Genomic DNA, 23,399 nt, shown 5'->3' on the forward strand with positions numbered 1-23,399 from the left:
TCATTTACCCAAAGCTACAGCCATTTTCCAATATTTGAATTCACTCATCCTTAACCAAATTACCAACAGCTGCAGTCATTTAACACTTTTAGTAAATTGCCAATAGCTGAAGTCATATCTTTAAGGCAAATTACCAGTGCGTGCAGTCAGCTTCCAATAGCTGCAGTAACGAACCCATACATACAGACAATAGATCATATTTGCAAACACCGACAACCATTAATCCTGAACTAAAGTGATAGAGAAATACACGGGGCTATTTACCCGTAACTGCAATCACTTAGAGTCATTTATCCTTAAACAGAGTTATTAACAAACAGCTGAAGTCGTTTAACTTTAGTATTTATTGAAAAACAATTGTAATGATTTACCAATAGCTGACATCATCCATCTTTAACTGCAGCCGATTATCAATCGCTGCAGTCATTTAGCAATTGATGCATTAAACTAGCTATAGCTGCAGTCAATAATCCATAATTGCAGTCATATGTCCTTAACTGTACTAATTTACAAATAGCCACAGTTATTTATCATTAAACCCATTTTATTTTTTACAAATTGCTCCAGTCCTTTATGCTTAAGTGCACTCACTGACCAAAAGCTGCAGGCAAAGCCTTCTTCTTTGAGCAGCAGGACTGGCAGGGTTGGATTGTGAATAAATATCGGCCAGGGCACGCTAAAAAAAAACAAAAAAAGTGGCCCACATTTGCATATTGCCTTTCCGCAAAACACTGCTTTGGCGAAATTTAATTTTGACAAAATGGGGGGAGGAGGGTAACAAAAAAAGCACGGATTAGTTTACACTGGTGAAACATACGTGAAAACAAGCGAGGCCACTCCTGCTCAGGCCCCCTTCCACCGCTCAACATGCATACATTAATGGACTGGCCCACCGAGAGAAAGGGAGTGACACCTCTGCCCGGTGATAAAAGGGAGGTAATGGACGCCCACCTGCCTTCAGATAGGCCCCTCAGGCACCCACTGGGCCGCTGGCGGTATCCAAACAATGCAGAAACCACCCAAAGCGGCCCCCTACACTGCTCACAAAAGCAGCCCACAGCTGGACCTGGACACCAGCCACTCGGGCATTGCCAGAATGCCCGCGTTACCAATCCGACCCGGAGGACTGGCACCTTCCACACAAACTCGGTGCAGTAGATATGATCTGATTTCAAACCCCTCACACAAATCCTGAGTGCGGTGAAGTCTTACGCCAGTAAGTACTTGAATGAAGTACGGCATGCCGGTCCTTGGAGCTGGTTGCAGTGGAGACATACTTCTGCCCACCTCTTGGCACCTGCCCTGAAACAGCATCAGTTCTTGGAACCAGTGAAGTAGTTTATGTTCTACATGTGGACAATGGCCTGACCCGAAGAGGTAATGAGGTGGAAACGAAATAGAGCAGGAAGCTGAAGAGATTCTGTGGCCTTTTTATTTGCTGCTCTCTATAAAAGCTTGCAGGATGGTACAGGAGCAAAATGAATCAGCAAGATTAAGTCACTATTCTTCCCTTCAAATTGTTGCACACTGCTAGGTGCGAACAGAGACCCCAGTAGTGTTCGTGGTGAATAGGCGGTCACTGCTGAAATGTGTGTGCAACTGGCTGTTCAGAGGTTCAAATCAAAGTTGGGTCATCTCATGCTTTTCACTGGTTAGTACCATTATGTTGGCTAATATGTGTATTTGTAAAGTGCGCGTTAACCTATAGGTATATTGGCTCTGAATAACAGATGTTTACTGCTACCCAACTCAATGGTATTAATTTTATCGACCTCAAAAGAATGAAAGGCTGAGTGGACCTGCTAAGATCTGAACCTTGGACCATGAGGTCAAATACAGGCCCCTACAGCGGACACATTAGTCCACTAAGTTCAGACCCGGCTATTATAAATAAAGGCTATTGCAGGGCACAAGTCCTATAAAAAGAAGTGGGGGGACTGACAATATTCAAATCACCTCATGACGTCACGTGCTGAACGTGTCCATGTGTCTGAAAATTACACCGGGACACGTCTAGCATATTTCTGTGGGGCCCACTTCTTGGCAGGGAGGACGGCGTCCACCCTGTGAAAAGAGTGGGGGGACGCCGTGTACCTGCGTGTACCCCCGACTCGAGCCCTGGGCTATTGATTATAGCACTGTGGAAATTGTAAATCTATGATAGTAAAAACTGCACAGAAACAAGTCCACTTTATTGCTATGAAATAAATGGGTGGGTTTTTATGGCGATAAATGAACTGGGAAGGGAGACTTTGCTGTCTAATCAGTCATCAACTTAAGCTCTGGTAATATGCATATTTTTTAAGGTAAGGTGCATTGTGGGTGTACCATAAGTGGTCAATGGCATTATCCTAAATCGACTCACTACGCTGAGGTACCTTTAATTCTCTTTCTGGAGAGGAGAGAGTGAGACCCTCTCCAGGTAGTGGCTGAAATAAGCCCTAGGAGCAGCATTTGGAATAACTGCAGCCCGGGGAGGGGTGAGGTGGGGGGGGCGGGGGGGCGGCAGCTCAGTGGAGTGGCTGGGCCATTTCTCTTTGTTATACTCAACAATGCTTTATCGCCAATTATTTAGAGATTATTATTACCATTGCTGCCAATTATTTAGAGGTTCGTAGGTAGAACATTCTATATTTACAAGTCTCAGGGTCCCTCAAACGTTCACAAGCGACCCAATATTGTTTCTCCCCTTCACCTCTCTGCCTCTATGTTTCTCTCTACTTCTTTCCGTTGCTCTTTTCCTCTCTCTTTCCCTATTGCATCTCTTTCTCTCTAGGTCCCTATCTTCCACTTATCCTGTTTCTCACTCTTTCCCTCTTTCTTTTTTCTTTTCTCGACAATCTTTATCTCACTCTTCTTTTTTGCCTTTTTTCTGCCTTTTACTTAATTCATGCTCTTACAGTTTCCCCATCTTTCTCCTTCTCCCCGTTTTTCTATCACTCTTTTTAGATGTCGCCTACCAGAGCGTGTAAGCTATCTGGTTGCAAAAGACCTTTTGTGGGCTATACTAAGTACTTACAGTGGGCTTGGAGCCCGCTCACTGCTTCGATTTGCTTTGTTGTCACTCATTTGCTTACTTCTTCTTCACTGGCTTTCCTTCCTCTTCTGGTGTTTGTCCCTCTCTTGGAGCCTAGCCTCTGACTGGCTGACCTGGATTCTTGCACTCACTTTTGGGCCATTACATTTTTCTTTTTCTTCTAGCACTTTGAGAAAACGTGAGTTTTCTAGCTAACTCCCTTTTGTGCTTCTCCCCCTGTGAAAAAAAGCCCATGCTCTGAAATATTCTCTACCATGTCTGCTGCTTCCCCCACCTCTCTCTCTATTCCCCGTTGCTTCCTCACCCCTTGCTCTCATTTACATGTTTTTTTGTAGCTTTGTTTTTGGAGGGCTCAGCAGCTCCCATTTGCCAATAGGCTTGCCGCTACAAGGAAAGATCTTTCGAGCACTTAACATTTTTTTTTCATTTACTAACGGAAGTGACACCCGCCCGTTTGGATCAGTCAGAATTTTTTTTTTTTTTAAATAAAGATGATGGTGCTGATGTCATTTTGTAGGCACCTGCATGTGTGCATTCATCATAACGAATGCATGCGCCTGTAGAATGACAAGGCTGGCAACGCCATAGCGCCGTTCTTTTCTTTCTTTTTTAACAGCATCCACAAAACGCATTGGCATAGCATATATGACTACAAGGGCGGGACTATTGACTTAGCAATGCTCGTTTCACTCATACTATTCCATTCTCTATTGTTCATGCTCTTTTTGTTTGTTGTTTTCTTACACAACTTTAAAAATTGGCGTTCTAATCTATTGCTCAGTTGAAACGCGGCTAAGCCCATACCACAAAAATATCTTTAAAAAATAACCTTTTTAGGTCGAGCCTAGACGAAAGCAAAGCGAAGCTTTGCTGTCTAGGTCGACAACTTATGTAATCACTTTCAGAGGAATGTGGACAGCAGACTGTCACGAGCGTCTCCTGCCTGAGATTCTACCTCGTGGGAGCGCACGCCCAGCCCGGCGCCGTGCACGTCCCCTGCCACAGACACACACATGCACACGCAGGCAGGAAGGGCCACACACACACACAGACACACGCGCACCCCCCCCGCACACACGCAGGAGCGCACCTACACGCACGCACACATACAGAGACACTCCCCCCCCCCCCCCCTGCCGCATACACAGAAGCGCCCCCGGCCGCCGCATACATACAGAGACACCACCTCCCCCCCTCCCCCGCCGCAGCTCTCCCCCCCACCTGACAACACTCACCGGGCTCTGCTGGCGGGGGCTACACGAGAGCTCCCGCTCCTCGGGGCTCTTTCCGCAGCACTTCTCTTTGCTCCCGGTGTGACTCCTCGGCTCTGCAGCTCTTCTCCGGGGCCGCGGGACAAAAGCTACTCCTCTCCGCAGCTCACGGGAGCCCCGGGCCGCGCGAAGACTTTTCCTCTCCTTTCTCGGGTGCTCGAGGAGGCGGGACTTCCGGCCGGGCCGCGATGCAATTGGCTGGCCGGCCGGGCGGCTGGTTGCTTTCGCTACCTTCTAACATCTGGGCAACTTGAGAACGGAGGCAACCATACGGCGTGCACTCCTGCTGCTTTACCGTGAAGTGCTTCCGTCTGTGACTCCGGCAAGCCGACATTACTGAATGTGCTTTTCGATAAGCTTTCACACTCAAGCAACGTGTTTTCTGTGCAGAATCAACTTTTAAATCGGAAGATAAAGCTACGTATTTGCACAACTTATTTGCGCACGCTTATTGGCCACATGCTGTGCATGGTATCAGCGGTGCCTGAGCAAGATGGTGGCCGAGCAGGAGGGGGGGGGGGGGGGAGAACAGTGGGCTATTCGCCCCCTTTCCCGTCCGCACTACCTGTTCTCTTGCTGCCGCCTTCATTCCCTACAAATGCAGTGTGTGTCTCGGTTCGAAAGGCGCTGAGGCCCAAAGCCCTTAGGAGCCGAAGGAGTTCATCCAGGAATGTTTATTGTTTGTGGCCTCCCAGGTGCTGCCTAGCATGAATCCGGAGCATGTGATACTCCTCTCCTGTATGTAGTTCTCGGACTTACGAACAGCTGTGTTTTTGGACCTGTTTCGTGCGACTTGCGGAGTGGGGGGAGGTGGGGTGGTGTCAGGGCTCTTATCAGCTCCCCGCGGCAGCTGTCAGAGGGCATGGGCGGTCTCTTGGAACAGTAAGTTTACATAAAGTTGTTGAGGGGATGAGGGGGGCTTACCACAGCCACAGGAAACTCGGGCCAGCATCTGTGTTGTGGGCAGGGCAGCCTAGTACACAAGATGTCAGTCCGCCTTGGATAGATTGGGTTTTCAGATGGACTGTTCGCCCAGTTTGCATTGCTTTCTTTACAATTCTTCCGGTATAGAATGCACCTTGAGGCCAATGTAACCTATTGCCAGTGAATTCTGGACCTTAAACTGTTTATTTTTCAATGGTGAGAAGAGGCCACTCGAACCGTGTTGAGCAAGAATGATTAATTACGACAGAGTGCAGAGAGTAAATCTGACTTGTTTTGAGGATGTATGCATGCATGCACTCCCCTTTAAGAAAGATGTTGTGACTCTCCTTCATTTTAAGGGAACTTGGAGTGACGTCAGCACGAGTGTGTAGAGCCTAGTCCAGTGAGCTCAGAACCGAAGCTGTGTCGTCCGATCTGCCCTTCCAAAAGAGGCGCACCTTCTGTGAGAGGCCCTGGGAGGGTTTGGGTCCAGGACTGCTGCTCCTACCACCCCCTTTTGTCACCACCCCCTTTTGTACCGCTCCTACCTAGGTAGCTGATCTTCCACACTATGTCAGCAGTCCCCAGCCCGCATACTTCACTGCCTGCATAATCACCTGTTTCCTCTACATCATGGCAGTGATTTGTGTATTTTTGTGCAAAGAGACCTGCATTGTGCGGTGGGAGTTCTCTTGAACCTAATCTCACTTGCTCTTTAGAATTGCTTGTTTAGAATACATTTACTTTACTACCAATTCTTAATTTGTTCTCCTCACACACCTCCACACACCCCCACACACACACACTTACTCTCCTATCACACATATAACACACTCCTTTAACTTATAAATACAGCACACACACACTCCGATCACTTACACAAACTCACAGTCCACACACACACACACGCATACACTCCTATCATTTAGACATACAGCATTCACACAAAATAACGCACCGATTATGTTTTGGGAAACTGAAGGCAGTGCATTAAGCTGCAAGGCTTGGAAAAAAAAGATGGCTGCTTGTCGTTTGGAGGTACTAGGCCTTGTGGGCGAGAAACTTTAGTAACACCAATACAGACTTTGCTACAAATGTAATGCAACCCATTGTCATATACAATGCCAATAACTCAAACTTTAATGCTGCGAGACCTATTGCATTGCAAATGCTTGTTGAAACATGGGCCTTCCTGGTTATTATGGTACTGTAGTACACAGCCTTTCTAAACAGAAGCTATCTCAATTTTTTCGCAAAATGACAAAAATATGCAAACAAAATCCGCTTCAATGTGCTGTACAAAATAGTATTCCACCAGTCTCCTGCGTCACATTTTCTGAGCACCTACTTCACTTTTTGTCAGAGTTATTCCTCATGACAAAGAATCTGCTGTTTGTATGCATGTTGTAACAGATAAAGTGCTTGACAAGTACAGTAATGTAAACAGCAGACCTTTTATAAGAGGTTCAACAGAGACAGGCATGATTTGCCCTGTTTGGGGCTCATGACTCTTACTCAGACGTGTTTTATGGGTGATTGAAACAATAGGATGGTGAATACAAAGACATTTAATTGTTATAAAGAGCAAAAACGGTCTTTCTAGATTCAAGGCCTGTAGTTTTTGTCCAGGATTGCGGTTATAAAGTGGTTGATATCGTCCAAGACATGGCCAGATTCCTTAACCTTCTCGCTAGACTGTGCAAATCAAAAATCATTCAAAAAATATGTTTATTGCTTTAGTTAATTAAAACCATAATAATTTTTGTTTTTATTGAAATACAATCTAAAATAAAAGAAGTGTGAAAGTGCAACTGTGCAGAATAACGTGCAGACTCTTCTACTGTAAGAGACCTTCTTGCTGGAGTGTGCACTAAGGGTACTGACATTTGCACATACTGCCCAGTGCAAAATCCGTACTTGTACCGACCAAATAGTAGACAAAAGAAAAAAAAACTGTTTTGCACCTGTCCGGTCAGTCATTGCTAGTGCATGAGCCGGCGTAGCTTTACGCAAGTTGGTCTGGCAAGAAGTGAGCAAAAAAACTTTGCCCTCGTTAAGGTGGGTGAATTTTTCTGACTTCGCCAACATGAAGATTTAGTGGCCGATTTACTGCAGCCAGATGTCTGCCCAGGGATGGCTGGCTACCTGGCCGCAGAGATTGCGTGTAGTGTTTTTCACTTGTTCGGGAGCTGTAGTTAATCCAGAGCTGCAGCTGGTAACTTCGCTGCTGAGCAATGGCACTCCCTCCCTTAGGGTAAGGTTTCCCGAAGTATAGAAACAGCAGTGCCCACTCGTGGTATGTCTCTGCCCAGTGTTTGAAATGGAAAAATAGAAGTGCAGGTATTCTGACTGAGTACCTGCTTGTTTGAGAAGTGCTGGTACTCTACAATTAAAAGTATTACTTTTTTCTTGAGAAGTGCTGGTACTCTCCCTCCCAAAATAAAAAAAAAGTCCAGGTGCTCAGTACCGGACTGTACCGGCCCATTTAAAGCACTGTGGGACCCCACCTTATGTTGAACATCACTAACTTCGCACTTTAAAATGTTTAAAAAATGAAGGCAGATCACAGACACTGTTCTTCCCAACTTATAGTTCTGACAAGAACTTGCAGACCTGTTGGGCATTATATGTGGCTACGGGGTAACAAAAACACGCTCTGCATCTAGATGGTAACGCTGCCGCAGTGATTTCATCGCTTACCTTGGGGGTGTTGACATTCTCCTCTTCCATGAACGGATGCTCAGCTTGACAGACCGAAGGTGGGAAGGAGAAAGCGTCTGTCGTGGACGTGTGCGACAGGACAGGGGACCTCATTAGTCTAATATTCTGCGACATCAAGTTCACAGAAGTGGTGACTGCATTGGCCTGTACATAAGTAAATACAAGTATATTATTTTAATTATTTAAAAAAACAAAACATTTCTCCCACAGTTACAGTGTGATCTTGTGTCAGCTGAGGCTGTAAATGGCTGAAAAACTAACGTGTTGACACATCCACAAATATTCTTTGCCTGTTCGACAATCAAAATTGAAGATCCATTTCAGACCCTTCCAATGACAGACTGTGCTCCGTCAGCTCTTTTATCCAATTTATTTGGTGACATGGCTTTTATTCATTACTACCTTTGGAGGTGACCTGGCATGTGGTCACTTGATAATTAGCTGTGAAAATGGTATTCCTCAAAACAGATTTATTCCTGGGCATTTATGTGCCCATTCTCTATTAAATGCAACATTCCGTCCATGATCTTGTGAGTTTTGCTGTTCGCCCTATGTGGTAAGGGTATGCCCAGATGTGTGTCCCGTGCTCACTATGCCACTGGAGTCAAGCTATCCTGGTTGATGCCGGCTGATAGCCAGAAACCGGTCCTAGGATGCTTGATTCTGGTCCAGGGAAGACATGGCTTGGCAGTTCGGGCTGGACTGTTCCCATGAGTCACACGGTCAAGACTGATTTGCATATGGCCATGTCTGAACTGGGGTGGCGTGGTGAGCAAAATAACGATGGATTAAACCAGATCTGTGACTGGGGGTGAATGTTTTGCCAATGTGCAACTTTCCGTCCATCATCTTGTGTGTTTTGCCATTCTCTATTAAGTAACACCGATTTGTGTCCATGCTTCATGGATAGAAAATTATTGTTCCACAATCTTTTCAGTTTCCCTAAAAAGGTGCTGCCTTGACTGACTTTTTTCCTTATAAAGACTCCATCACATAATACAAAGGAGGCTGAATTGTTATTTACTGTTTAGGACTAAACTACTTGATCGATTGTTGTTTAGAGACACAAGAAGAATATTTTACTCCAGCTACTGAACTCTAATAAAGGATTTTACAAAAACCTTACATACTTCATTTTTTTATCACGAGATACCATACTTTGTCTCTAAAATTTGAAACAGAAGTGACAGAGCAGTTTCTGATCCATCATCTTGCAAATTTTAGCACCCTTTCTTAGTCAAACGAATTGTTTAAGTTACCATGGATTCAATAAAGTTACTTTACATGTACACTATATTTTTGAGGCCACTCATGATGCTTTGTAATGGACTCCTGCTGATTTATTATTTTCTCAGACACATTGCGCCCAGAAACAATGCAATTTGGACATGGACTTATGGAGTTACTGCAAAAGCTTTTGAAAGGAACTGTAATTTTAATATTGTCATTGAAGATCAGGCATCCATGAACTTTAATGTGGACTTGCTTTGAGATGTAACTTCAAAGGGATGTGAAATGGGGATTAGAACGTCGGGAACACCACTGAGGACTATATAGTGGCCCTAGATGAATAATGCAAAAAGAACAATTGATGAACAGAATGCATAACAATGCAATACATTCACCCCAGTGCAGAGATCTGGGTCTACATCCATCGTTTTTTTTCTCCCCATGCCATTCCAGTTTGAACCCAGCCATATGTAAATCCGTCTTGACCCTGCACCCAATGGGAACAGTACAGCCCGAACTACCAGGCCCTCCCTGGACTGGAACCAAGCATCCTAGGACCAGTTTTAGGGTTTCACCCCTCATCAGCCAGAATAGCTTGACTCCAGTGGCATGGAGAGCATGGGACCCACGTCTGGGTATACCTGTCCCACTCGGGGTGACAAATGCAAAAAGAACAATTGATGGACAGAATGCAGAACAAGGTCATACGTTCACCCCAGTACAGAGATCTGGGCCTAAATCCATCGTTTTTTTGCTCCACATGCCATTCCAGTTTGAACCCAGCCATATGCAAATCAGTGTTGACCCTGCACCCAATGGGCACAGTCCAGCCCGAACTCCCAGGCCAGGTCCTCCCTGGCCCGGAACTAAGCATCCTAGGACCGATTTTGGGGTTACACCCCTAATCAGCAAGAATAGCTTGACTCCAGTGGCATGGAGAGCACGGGACCCATGTCTGGGTATACCCGTCCCACTCGGGGCAACAGATGCAAAAAGAACAATTGATGGACAGAATGCAGAATAATGTCATACATTCACACCAGTACAGAGATCTGGGCCTAAATCCATCGTTTTTTGCTCCCCATGTCATTCCAGTTTGAACCCAGCCATATCCAAATAAGTACTTAACCATGAGGCACAGGGTCAAGACTGATTTGCATATGCCCAGGTCCAAACTGAGGTGGCATGGTGAGCAAAAGAATGAGGGATTTTACCCAGATCTCTTGACTGGGGGTGAATGTTTGGATTTGTTCTGCATTCCGCCCATCAACTGTCTCTTTCGCTTTGTCACCCTAAGGGTGCCTGGTATGGCCCAGACGTGGGTCCCAAGCTCACTGTGCCACTGGATTCAAGCTATCCTGGCTGATGAGGGGTGAAACCCCGAAACCGGTCCTAGGATGCTTGTTTCTGGTCCAGGGAGGACCTGGCTTGGCAGTTCGGGCTGGACTGTTCTCATGAGGCACAGGGTCAAGACTAATTTGCATATGGCCAGGTCTAAACTGGGGTGGCATGGTGAGGAAAAGAATGATGGATTTCAGCCAGATCTCTTGACTGGGGGTAAATGTTTTGATTTGTTCTGCATGCCATCTATTAATTGTGTGACTTTTGCTTTCTTGTCCTAGACGAATAATGGCTGGTATAAGCCTTCTCCAATAAGTGTCTCTATTTCTCACTTTTTAATTTAGAACATTCTAACCAACGTGGGTGGAATGTTCTAACAACCTTCTAGCCCTTCTCCCTCGGGCTTTACAGTTGGTTCATGGCCTTTAACAACCAGTATAGCCCTCAGAAGCGGGTTATAAGGCTATACTGGACCTCAGACCCATAAAGGCTGGTACAGAAATTCTGTCCCAACATTCCAATGACTGTCTTTCTGTTTCCTAATTTTAATTAAGAACATTCCTCCCCCAGAGGGGGTATGTTCTAACAGCCTCATATTCCTTCAGTCTCAAGATATAACAGTTCCTAAAGGCCCCAGCTGCATTTGGGGGCTTTAACTGTTAACTGCCCACAACAGCGGGCTATAATGCTTAATTAGGACACATTTTTCTTGCTAATGTTGGTTAGGGGTATTAAAGAATGAAAATGTTATGACAGTTAATGCAAAACCGATATCTCTTTTCTATTGTATTTGATATTGAAGTTCCCATTGCCCTCAACAAAAATTGTACCAACAACAATTTTGTACAAAATCTGGAATTAACTATGCATACGCGTAACAGTCTGGGAGCAATCCTCCTCCATGAATAAGAATCTGTTTGGATTGTTATGTAACACACTGTGTAACATGGGCTTCTTAGAAGATAAAGTCAGATTAGAAACGTTCCAGATACGCCCAGCTCTTACACAAAATGTTTAGAGCTTTACCTTCTCAGCGGTGTTTTAGAGTAGGCATTCTAATTCATATAAAGGCTGCTTTTAAAAATAAATCTCCATCCGGCACCTGTTCTAGAAATTATTGGTAAAAGGAATGTAAAAGGCAAGAATGGCAAAAAAGAGTTGTTTGTTCAGCTTAAATTTTAAAAGTTTGCGACACACTTATTTTACGCCCAGGTATAAAGATTTTGAAAATGTGTTATTTGAAGGGCATTTTCAAGGCACATCATATTCGTATGGTAAGGAATGCAATGCAATTATATTTGGGGGGGTAAGACAAAATCCTATATCGGGCTTTAAAATATATAAAGGAAGCTTTAATACGCTGCAGCGCAGTTCTTAAATTCCAGACTTTAAAGAGTAATACGGTGGTCTTTATTGGTAACCATGGTGATGATTAATGGTCTGCGTTTCTGTACTGAGTGCATATTAGACACTTATGCCGTTGTTGGTGTTAATGTGGAAGCGCAAATGTTCCCTGTTGTTCAACATTTATGTGAACCATTAGCACATCAATGTCGCCAGTGGCTGAAATGGAAATATAAAAGTGTTGGTACTCACTTTTCCAGAGTAACGGTGTGCTATTGAGAAAGGACAGAACGTTTAAATTATTGCTCCTCTACTAAGAAGTGTAGGTACTCTCCCTTTCAAATTAAGGAAGTGCAGGTGCTCGGTACCTGCACATTTAAAGCAGTGTGTGTACCATTACTTCACACATGCAAAACTGGCTAAGCAGATTTCGATGTTAAAAAATAGCATGAATAGTTAGTGTGAATTTTTACAAATTGATGAGAACTAAAAAGTAGTTCATATTTTGTTAAAGTGCCTGCCACTGTGTTGCTGATGTCTCGCTCTGCTCTACATGTGATGTACTGCCTTATGCGGTGTTGTGTAGGCAGTGACTCGAGTTTTACTGTTAATTTAATAGTGATGCTAGGTTTATGTGGTTTTCATAGAATTATAATTTCTGTTCCTTTTTTTGAAGATGATAGAGGTATTTAGCATAGTTGGTGTGTGCTACTAAAAAAAAAAAAGCTAAAAAAATTGACTTGGCTTGGTTTGTAATCGTTAGTTCTAACTCAGCTATGCAGCAAGTAAATAAGATGTGCTAACAAAGTATTTTTCCAAGGTAGTAGTGTCTATAAATTGGCTATGTGCAGCACATAAAAAGCGATTTAGTCAAGCAGATTAAAGGGTCGGAGAAGTCAGATACACATGTAGTGTCCTGTCCTTGAAAGAAAACGTGATTTCAAGCTCCAAGAAGCCCCCAGAGTGCCACACAGAGAATAGGAGCATCATAGCAGAATCTACAGCTTCCATCGTTAAGAGCATCAGGATATATTAATGGTGTATTGGAGTGCTGCTCGTAGACCAAAACGGAGTCTAGGGTCCCGTTGAAATAAGTTTTGAGAAAACAGAATGGGATTGGTTGGACACGTAGCAGTGACAATACCCCATTGAGTTTGTCTTTTTTTTTTACATAGTGCACAATCTTTCAGTCTAAGGCACAGGCAGATGCAGCGATTTGCCCACAATCACAATTTTTGTCATCAACTTGGCCATCTCACAAAAACAGCTGAAGACACCACACAGTGTATCGTAACAATTTAACAGTCCACCTTAATTCTCAGAACCCACCTACCACTCCAGCCTCTCGTGGACTGCATGTTTGGCCCTGTAGAGTTCTGCTGAGTCTGGCTCGATCTTTACTATGCGTATATCGGAAACGCAGTTCTGCCCGATAGCCCCTGGAGTATTTTTGCAACTACCTTTCCACTCACTGAAGCCCCAGGATGTGACTACTGACCTTGGGGGTACTCTTTAAAGGTTCTTTTTTGGAACAAAATTACAACTACAGCGAAGATGTCCTGGCAAGAAAGTGTGGCACCTCCATAGGAATGGCCCTCCTACCATTTAAGGACAACAGTTTTTGCCTTGTGATGCAAGAATCGTGTAGAAGGTTTTTTGCTGCTAGATCACAGAAGTGATGGTGTAATACCTGCAAGCTGCTCGCTTCTCAGCCAAAATTATTTTAGAGCAAACAAATGAACAGCTCTGACCTTTAAATGTACCCTCAGGCTGAAGGACTCGACCGGTCTCTGCTTATCTTCAGACAAAAATAATCCCAACGTTCAAAGGAGAACCCCAGGCCTGGGACTCCACCAATAGGATGAGGTTATTGCACGAGAGAAGAGGGCACGAGGCCAAACGTGCAGAGCACACAAAATGGAAACACCCAGCCAGGAGTTAACCCTCATGGAACACCAGCACAGGGAACAGTAACAGCACATACACACCTTCCAGAGAAGACCCACCACGGAACAGTATTGGAGGAAGTACCCTTAGCAAATAGCGTGCATAAAAGACAGCAGTGCAGCACATACCCAACTAGGAACCAGGAAGAGAGAATGCCAGTAAAGTATAGCGAGGAAGAACGCAGAACATAATGCACTTTGAAGACTTATCTTTCATTATGTATGCCCTTATTTAAAGATCTAAGAATGGAACCTACACACCTGTGAACCACAAACTTATAGTGTGTACAACATAATATATACATAGCTAGAAACTGTTAATCTATAGTACAGTCTTAAAGACAAGGTAATACAGTACATGCCAAACTATCTAAAAGTACATCCACACAGAGAATAGTAGTGTAGCAGACTACTAGCCCAGAGGCAGCGCTTAACTTGAGCCAGAGGTTTCCGGTGCTCAGCACTTAATTGTCAGCCTCGGTACTAGTAACAGTCCACCACGTGGTGGCGATGTGTTTAATTTTGAAAGGAGCACAATAACTGTGTTTATTAAGTCAATTCACATTGAAAATGAATACTACCAGCCTCTCACGCCATTATTATAGCTTTGTGTGGCCTGAAATAGTCTGAACTGTGTCACTTGTAGGAGTGCAATGGTTTGGTGTTGTTAGTATTGTCATTGGCAGCGCTGGCAGGGGCAATAGGTGGTGCAGGCTGCATTGGCCTTCCAGAAAGGCCCTGGCACTTAATTATTTACAAATTAAGCACTGCCCAAGTTAATTTTCATGGCGAACAGAATATACCAGAGTTTGCAACCTCAATAATAGTGTTTCCTTATTGTGGACAACAGTGCTGGACCCCGCCTATAGTACCCTGCATACAGAACAGTAACATACAACAAATCCAACTCCACAAACAAGGAACTACTGGCCTAGAGAAGACCACCACAGAAAACAGAAATACAAAACAATATGCAACTTGGGAGTTATTTTTCAATGCTGGTAGACCATACCCATTTACCAACACAGTACACCCACATAAATAACAGCAATGCAGAACATGCATAAGTAAGGACTAATAGCCCATGGTACACCCACACAGATCAAAGTAAGGTAGAATGCATATAACTAGATACCACTAGCCTAAGGTAAACATCACCGGTCAAAGGGATACAAAACACACCCAACTTTAAAACAGCTGTAAATATTATTCTCATATTGGAAGGATATACTCAACTGGGAACACACAGTACCCCCACATAGTAAACAGCAATGAAAAACCTGCATAACTAGCAATCAGTAGCTTAGCATACACTCGTGGAGGGTACAGTAAAGCACAGAGAACATGAATATCAGAAAATATCTAACTAGGAACAAATGTTATGTTATGTTATTTCTTTTTTGTATAGCGCACGGATGCCGCAGCTAAGAGGCGTCCCGGCGCTTGGAGAACTGAATAACACAACACCTATGAGACAATGTTTACTTCTATAGAAACCAACTCTATCAGACTGCATCGTAACAAAAGGCCCTCTCATTCAATGTAACAATGTATAGCCGCACTGAAGAAAGCAATATAATACCCCACGCAAATGTGAATCGGTAAGTCCTAGTAGGCAATGTTGGGAAAAGTAACAGAAAATACGTACATAGCATCAATGGAATCCTCATTTAGCCTAACAGAAACGAAAAGTTTTCACCCTTCTCTGGAGGATTTGTAATCTAATTCGGACGAGAGTGCAGAAAATAAACAAATTCAAGAACCACTAACCCAGAGCACATCCATATAAAGAAAAGCAATGCAGAACGATAATCCATCAACTCCGGACTCAAAAGTGAATACAGCGCCAGAGATGGACAGCTCGCAGAGGTTAGCCCAGACCGCACAAACACAAGGTAAAGGGCGAGTAAACTCCATGCGGCAACCCCGGTCATTCGCTTAGGTCTAATGGAGCAGGAGTCCCCTAAAACGCTTCAGTCGTATTCTGGTTACAGTACAGAATCGTATGCAGAAAGACGGAGTGTCCCCGAGGACACGTTGTACACAAAGCTGTAATGATTTTTCGAGCCGACCTTTGAATGCGCTCTTCCTGCACTTTGCAGTCCACTTGCTCCGAGATTGATTGGTTGAAAATTGAAAATTCCTATTGAAATTCTGTTTTGCACCTTCCCGGTGTTGCGTCAAAACGCCGAGGTTAAGCTAACCTGTTAACCACACCCAGACAAGTGCCCTTGAGGCACGCGCGCCCAGGAGCCGATCACCTGACATGACGTAAGACGTACGGAGCATACGGAGAAGTGAACAATCCGCAGAGAGAGAGGTGTCGTCTCTAAATATGGCCACTATCACATCGACACGCTGCCCACTCTGTTTGTAACCTGCGGTAAACCACAGTGCACTGACCTGTGACAGCTGCAAAAACCCCTCGCCATCTGTGGTACAACAGAGGACAAAGAGCACGTCAAAGATGTTGTCTCGATTTTCTATTAGTTATTAATATTTGAGAAAAATGAAATGCGAAGACATAAAAAACTATAACACAAATTAGTTCTTTTCTGTACGCTTGCACTGAGATATCACAACTTTACCAAAGAAAAACACAAGTTAAATGTTTAGCGGATTCATCAAAATAAGGACATTTTTGAAAAAGAGAAACAATCTTCTCTTGCAATCATTTTTCAACGGCGATAGGCTTACTCTGATTAATTTCCCGAGAGAGACCGAGGAGCTATAGCTGCGCGCGGTTATATTACTTTTCTTAACCTACATAGGACAGAAACATCAAATCCTTTAAATAAATACAGTTTGACATCTGTTGGTTTTGCAACAACTACGCGTACAGGTCCTTTGAGGAAAAAATACTTCTGGGCTCTTGCTTAAATATGCACCAAGCTGTGTGCAAGAATTTTGCGTTAACAGATTGAGATCTATATCTTATTTATGCACAGCATGTATTTTTATAACAAAACACATGTGAGGTGCCAGAAATGGGAAAGACGTGCCCCCTGAATTTGGGATTTAGGTCTCAAGTGGCGAACTTCTCTATCCAATTAGTTGAAAAACCGCACTTTTTAATAAGGACTACGATTCATGTTCACAGTGTTTAAATACCCATCAGCCATCTTGATTCCAGATGTTAAGCACCAGCCCGAAAAATGTGAAATAGGTAAAGGTGTAATAAAAAGAAAATGGCAGCTGCAAGCTTTCTGCACAATTGCCAGACTTCAAGTTGGCTTTCTCGTAGGTTACTTTAGGGTGCCTCATCTTACAAACACAAACAAAAATGGCTGCTGAGTGCCTATTTTCACTAGATTATGAACTATCCTGAACCTAAACATCGGGGGTTATAATACATAAAGTGCTCTGAAGGTGTAACTGGTTAGTTAATGACCCTGACCAAGCAGCGCACTCTATTACAGGTGGGGCCCATAACCGCATTAGTGGACATTTGTCACCTGCACAGTGAAAGTTGGACTGGTGGTTTCAAACAGCTGGTCCACTTTTCACTAATGCAGTGTTTTCACTGAAGGCATGGGTTTACACCTGTACCAGGAACAGCACATTTGCTGTGATACGCAGCCCTGTCCCAGTCTACACCACAACACAGAATGGGATAGTGCGCGGTTTCTTTAATGTGGCCCAGGTCTTTACACAAAATTTGCAGTTTCACCTCATTCAGGATGACACTTTAGCAATGCAAAAAAAAGCATTTTTGTACCCATTCTTGGGTTGATTGGGAACTTACTACTTTTTGCTACACATCCTCACTCTAGCTTTGTGTTGTTTTTACGCGCTATGGCTTTGATACCCTTTTTGCAGCTGCACAGGGCACACATCTAAGATAATGTACTCCCAGGCACTTACGTGTGGCATCCAGTTGTGTGACACTAATATGAATTATTCTGTGGTCATTTAAAAACAATCTTTTCCTATTATTTACAGTCATCGAGTCAATTGTGACAATACCATCTGCTTCCTATATGGTGCTTACTAAGACAGCTGTGTCGATGAATCCTACAAAAATACAGCCGTTATTATGGCAGACCCTGCTAGTAGAGGGGTGGGCCTTAAACATGCAAAGGATTGCATAGAACCACAGACAGCGTAATAGCTACTTCCCAGTTTCCTCGAATGCACCAACCTCTGCTCTTAGGGGAGTACCCTGACTATGTTGTTGCTGAATGCGGTGTGCGCAGAAGTGTGAACCTGAGGTGGCATTCTGCCCAGGTCATAAGCGAGCCAGTCCCAGTTTTGTTATCCAACAGCACTACCAAAGCAGGGCCTCGTAAGTTTCCTTTTCTCCATTATTAGTATTGCCCGCAAATCCCAGCATGCTCGGTGCTGTTGGCTCAAAGACCAGGAGTAGCTGAAAGTCACACTTGTGATGTGGTCCGTTGACCACTTTGTGAACAGATTTCCCTCCACGACCCAGAATGCCTGGCTTCCTCAGAGACAGCCCGTTTCAAGGGAAAGCCCAGAAAACTACAGCAGTTTAAATGTGTGAAGGAACAGATGCACCAGAACTGCTAATAAACTCCTTCAATACTATTCCTGTATTTTTAGAGAGGACAGTGGGGTCTGGTTCAACGCGGGGACAAGGTTTCCTGGAAGAAAGAGTAAGAAAGTTACAGGCTCACTCCGGGCAGAGTCAGTGCGGAGTTCCACCTTCACATGGCCGACAACATGGACGCCGGTGGTTAGTCATCATAATTCTTCCTTATGAACCATGGGGCAATAGTCTGTAGGCTTTCAGAAATTGCCAATAACAAACTAGCTTTAAAACACAAAAACATTAGGCAGGTGGCAGCTTGCCTTGGGATTATCGCTGCATTATTATCTGCACCAGGACCACATTTCTCAATCTCATCCTTCTATTCACTTATGCGTACCACTCGCAGACACATTCTACTTCAGGCCTTTCCGCCGTGCTTGGCCCACCACCATTCTGATACACTGGCATTTCTACAAATGTACACCATCACAAAAGCTTCCATATCACCTGCCTTGGAAGCTAAATACAAACACATTTTACCTAGTGATTTTCTTTTTAATTAGAAGCAATTCATAATGCCCCACTGCTTGTTATCAGACAGCTGCATACTTCCTTGTTTAAGGTATCCGCGTCTACTCAACACCACTGAGTTGGGTAGTCATTGTTTTCAATGCTTTGAGTGTTGGGCAGCATACGTTAATCAAATATTATGAGATCACAGTAATTATAACTAATAATAATAAAAAAAGGGACTGCTACATTTCTCAATCTCCGATACTCTTATTTACAAATCTAAATAGTTTTTAACTCCTGAAAGAAGCAGAACTCCACGACATTTAATAATTCAACTTCATAATCTTCTAACTGTGCTGGTGCATTAATTTAATTAGTTATACTATGTCTCTGTGCATCACGGTAAACGGACGCTATGTGGCCTATTTGCTTCTTGAACGCACTCACAATTTTAACTACTCTATTGTACAATTAACTGTCGACAAAAGGTGCACACAAAAAAACTGTCATCAGGTGCTGAAGGCATGCATTTGATTGCTTTGCTTGACGGACAAGTTGATTTTTTTTATATGTGTATATTTCTGTTGACGAAAATGAAAGGGTTTCATAAATGGTCAAATTCTTTGGTTTTATGAAAATAGCAGAACAGGTCGTGAAAAAGAGAAAAGCATGCGCTTGCCTCCTGCTGGCGCCAGCATGAAGCGGGAACGAGCAGTGTTCCTCGGATTCCGAGAACACACACTTCAACCGCCTCGCACAACACTGCTTTCCATTTCAGGGCATTCAGTAAAGGTTATATTCTTTAAAAAGACCACTCCACCCGCTTACAAGGAGGCCAAACACGTTGTTCCGCTGGAATGCTACCGAGGCGCAGCGCAGAAGTGGCTGTGGGGGCCGCGAGATATTATGGGATTAGTGGGCTAATGGCGCGTTACCTTGGCAACCGTTTGTTCCGCCACCGAGCTGGGCCGACGTTGGCGGGCATCGAGTCGTGCCTCCACGGGGAAGCTGCTCCGGTGTGACTTCAGCCTCTCCACCAGCAGATAGTAAATGGCGGCAAAGTGGTTGTAGCTCTTGTTCTGTAGGGACTGGGGAGGGGAGGGAAGAGAAGGAAACAAAGTGCGTGAAAGTCCAGCCGACAAGGGTGTAACACAAAGCCGACAGGCTGCTGGCCCCCGTTGCATGTCCCACTTATGCCCACGACGTTTTCATAACCATGAGAACACAGGCCTATGTATATGAAACACAGGTGTTTTTGACTTAGACATCAATGCATCCAAAAATGAGCTTACCGAACAGTGTGCAACTCTTTCAAATACATTCCACATATCAATGGTGAAAGATTATGGTACATGTGCATTCAATAGTCACTGACTGACCTGGTCTTGACCATAGAATGTTCTTGAAGTTAATTAAGCAACATTTCCAAAGGGGGGGAGCGGGCACTCCCACATAGTTCTGTCAGAGGGTCCCATGGTGAAGCCGAGGGGCCTTGTCCACCCCTGTAAATAACTACCTGGGAGTGTCCCTCTCGGATAATACTGTTAAATTAACTTTAGGAACATTAGTTGAGAGCGCAGGTCACAACATCGAAACGTGCCTTTGCCACAGCAATGGGAGGCCCTTCCATCATTTGGTGAGGCAAGAGACCTGATCAGTTTGGCTTCTGAGAGGATGCTGGTGGTAGCCCACTCCAAGCAACGGTGGACAAGGTTCCGACCGACCACCCTGGATTATATTTTACATCCGCTTTGGTTTCAGAATCTGATGCGTAAGAGGTGATCTGCCCTGGGGAGACAGTGGAACCTGAGACAAAGTCCTGGGATTACATTCAGCGATCCCCTGCTGAGAAGCGAAAGGAACGGAGGGTCAGCTGCAAGCTTTGGGGACAGAGGCCAGAAAGGGCTGCAATCCTTCAGCACCTCGAACAGGCAAGGAGACTTCAAGTTGAAGCATGAGAGAGAGTACTCGTGGTGCCAGGAAGAAGCATGAGGACGCAACTCTGCCAAGTATTCCTGCTTTAGTGCGGAATGAAGGAGAGGAAGCAAACAATTTGCGCCTCAAATTGTTCGAACTGTAATGCATGGAGTGCAAGATCAATGAATAGAGCAGAAAACAAAACCCAACAATAGGAAAATAAATGATGGAAGAACATTACAAATAATTCGAACAGTTAAAAAAAAAAAAGTTTACACGTGGCATCATGCCACAACAAATGTAAAAGAAAAACACAAAATCCCCCTTACAAATGCTCTTCTCCACAAAAAACATTCTTTTGAAAACCACTAACAAAAATCAAAGAGCTTGTCTTTATTAACTCTTATACCCTGTGCGTCTGCCTATGGGGGTCATGTGCAGTGTGGTTTGGCAGGTGGCTGTCGGTCACGCAGTATGATAGAGAATACTATTCTAGAAGCTGGGCGAAATATATTACTAGGAAAATAGAAAGTTACTGAAAAAATCAAGTTAGAGTTAAGTTAAGGTTGGTATTGGTTAAACACCTTAACAAATGTTTTTTTTTTAAAAACCCTTGAAATTCACTTATAGTTATAGTGAAGTTATTGTTATAAACTAACTTATGAAAACCCTTGAAATTCACCAGTTAGAGTTTGCTCTACAATCCAAAACTCACACAACAGCCATGAACATCGTGAAATGCACACCAAATTCAATGCTTTTGACCTCACAATATTTCTATCAATACACAACACTTAAACGCATTTATTAAAATATCGACACATACTCAAATCAATAGGTAACATCACATTCATTGCAGCCTCTTTCACGTGGTTACTGATATTATGGATAAGATTAGTTAGAACATTTGTGATTGCATCGGTTACATCAAGGATGAGGATAGGAGCATTGCTTTGCCTATGGTGTCCGATTTTGGATTTGCATGGCTGTTGTGAGTTAGTGATTGAGAGCTAACCATTACTCGCAGATTTCAGTATTTTTTAGGTCTGGTTTTGTAACCATAGCTTCATTTTAACTATGCTGTATGTGACTATTACACGGTGGCAGGCACCACTATTCAGTTATACATATGTTAGTCTGAATTTCTATTGGAAGAACATTTCTGATAACTTTGGCATAGTTATATGAATTTTCACGAAACATTACAAAGTTCATCCACCCGAGCTTCTTCCTGGAAAGATGCGGGGGTGATGTGTCAAGTGAGGCGGAGAAAAGTGTGGTAAGTCCCCAAAAAACTTTCACAAGTAATTTCCATAGGGAATTTTACACAATACAGAGAAAAAGGCTGAACAGAATTAAAAATTTGTCAGGAAGCTAGACATTTTCTCAGAAAATATGCTTTTTGTGATGGGATGTAAATCTGTCCAGCCATTTTTGATAAATTCAAGTAAAAAAAATAGAGATATCTAATGTCATGGCACTCCTGAGGGGGTCTGCGATACTGGAATGTAAAATAAAGCATTCTGACTGGGTGGTATCACAGGACTGAGGCTGGTCCAGCGGGACCCAGGGCTCTCATTGGTTGGTGATACATGAACAGAAATGTTATGGCTGCTATTACAAGACTCGGTCCCAAGTCCTAAAAATGTAATTTTTAAAAATGTATTTTGTTTGTATGCAGCTCTGGAATCGACCCCCGAAGGGGTATCTCTGCACTTAAAGCAGACTGAGGAGAAGCAGCGGTTCCTAGCAGGTTTAGCAGACACAGAATAAGAAGGTCTTAAGCAATTTTCTGTATTTCAGATGTTCTGAGCTCTTAGAGAGAGAGGGAGCTCATTCCAGAGGCGAGAGCAAAGGTAGGAGAGGGGTTTCCTCCTAGTCTAGCTTTTCTTACACGAGGTACCACCAGAAGATGTTTAATGCTTGAACGGAGAGATCTTGGGGGTGCATAGGGTAGGAATTTCTCCGAAAGATAGGAAGGGTCCAGGTTCTGCAATGCCTTGTGGATGGTTAAGCAAGTTTTAAATTTAATCCGTTGGTGGATAGGAAGCCAATGCAGCTTTACAAGGAGGGGGTCCTAGGTGGAACATTTAGGACCAGCCGTGCTGCCGTGTTCTGAACTACCTGCAGTCTGCTGAGTAAGGCATCATTGGCAGAGATCAGCAAGCCATTACAACAGCCCAGGCGGCTTAATACCAAAGCCTGGACTAGAGTTTTGTGGGTAGAATCAAGGAGTAAAGGAAAAACTCAACAGAGTAGGAAGTGCCCGGTCTAGGCGAATGTCCAGATTTTTAACTTTAAGCTTAGGAGCAGGATAGGAGCTCAAATCAGATGGCCACCAGTCTGGTATCCATAGGAGAGGGGCCTCTCCAAAGAGCATTACCACTGTCTCCCCACATTGCATTGTAAGAAGTTATTTACCATACATTGTGATATGGCCCTCATCCCATTGGAGAAGGCAAACTGGACTGCAGCCGTAAATTTGTTAAATGGGAAAAGAAGCTGAGTATCGTCGGCATAGGATAAGGGATTGAACCCATATGTCCTCAGGAGACTGACCAAGGGAGCAATGTAGATGTTAAACAATGTTGGGCTCAAACATGAGCCCCAAGGTACTCCCTTGGTCTGTTCCATAGGAGCTGAACGATACGAACCAAGATTAA

The 23,399-nt window shown here is 43.8% G+C and overlaps 1 protein-coding gene across 1 annotated transcript in view; it reads right to left on the minus strand.

Moving 5' to 3' along the window:
- Window positions 1–23,399, minus strand: part of SIK2 (salt inducible kinase 2) — a 313,110-nt gene that overhangs the window by 56,916 nt on the left and 232,795 nt on the right. Inside the window, exons 8-9 of the mRNA XM_086954303.1 lie at window positions 19,755–19,907; window positions 7,933–8,097 (exon numbers count right to left, since the gene is read on the minus strand). Of these exons, the coding sequence (XP_086810429.1) occupies window positions 7,933–8,097; window positions 19,755–19,907 (318 nt within the window). The remainder of the gene's footprint in view (window positions 1–7,932; window positions 8,098–19,754; window positions 19,908–23,399) is intronic.

This window comes from Lissotriton vulgaris, chromosome 2_1, assembly GCF_964263255.1.
Source record: "Lissotriton vulgaris chromosome 2_1, aLisVul1.2, whole genome shotgun sequence".
NCBI classification, from domain to species: domain Eukaryota; kingdom Metazoa; phylum Chordata; class Amphibia; order Caudata; family Salamandridae; genus Lissotriton; species Lissotriton vulgaris.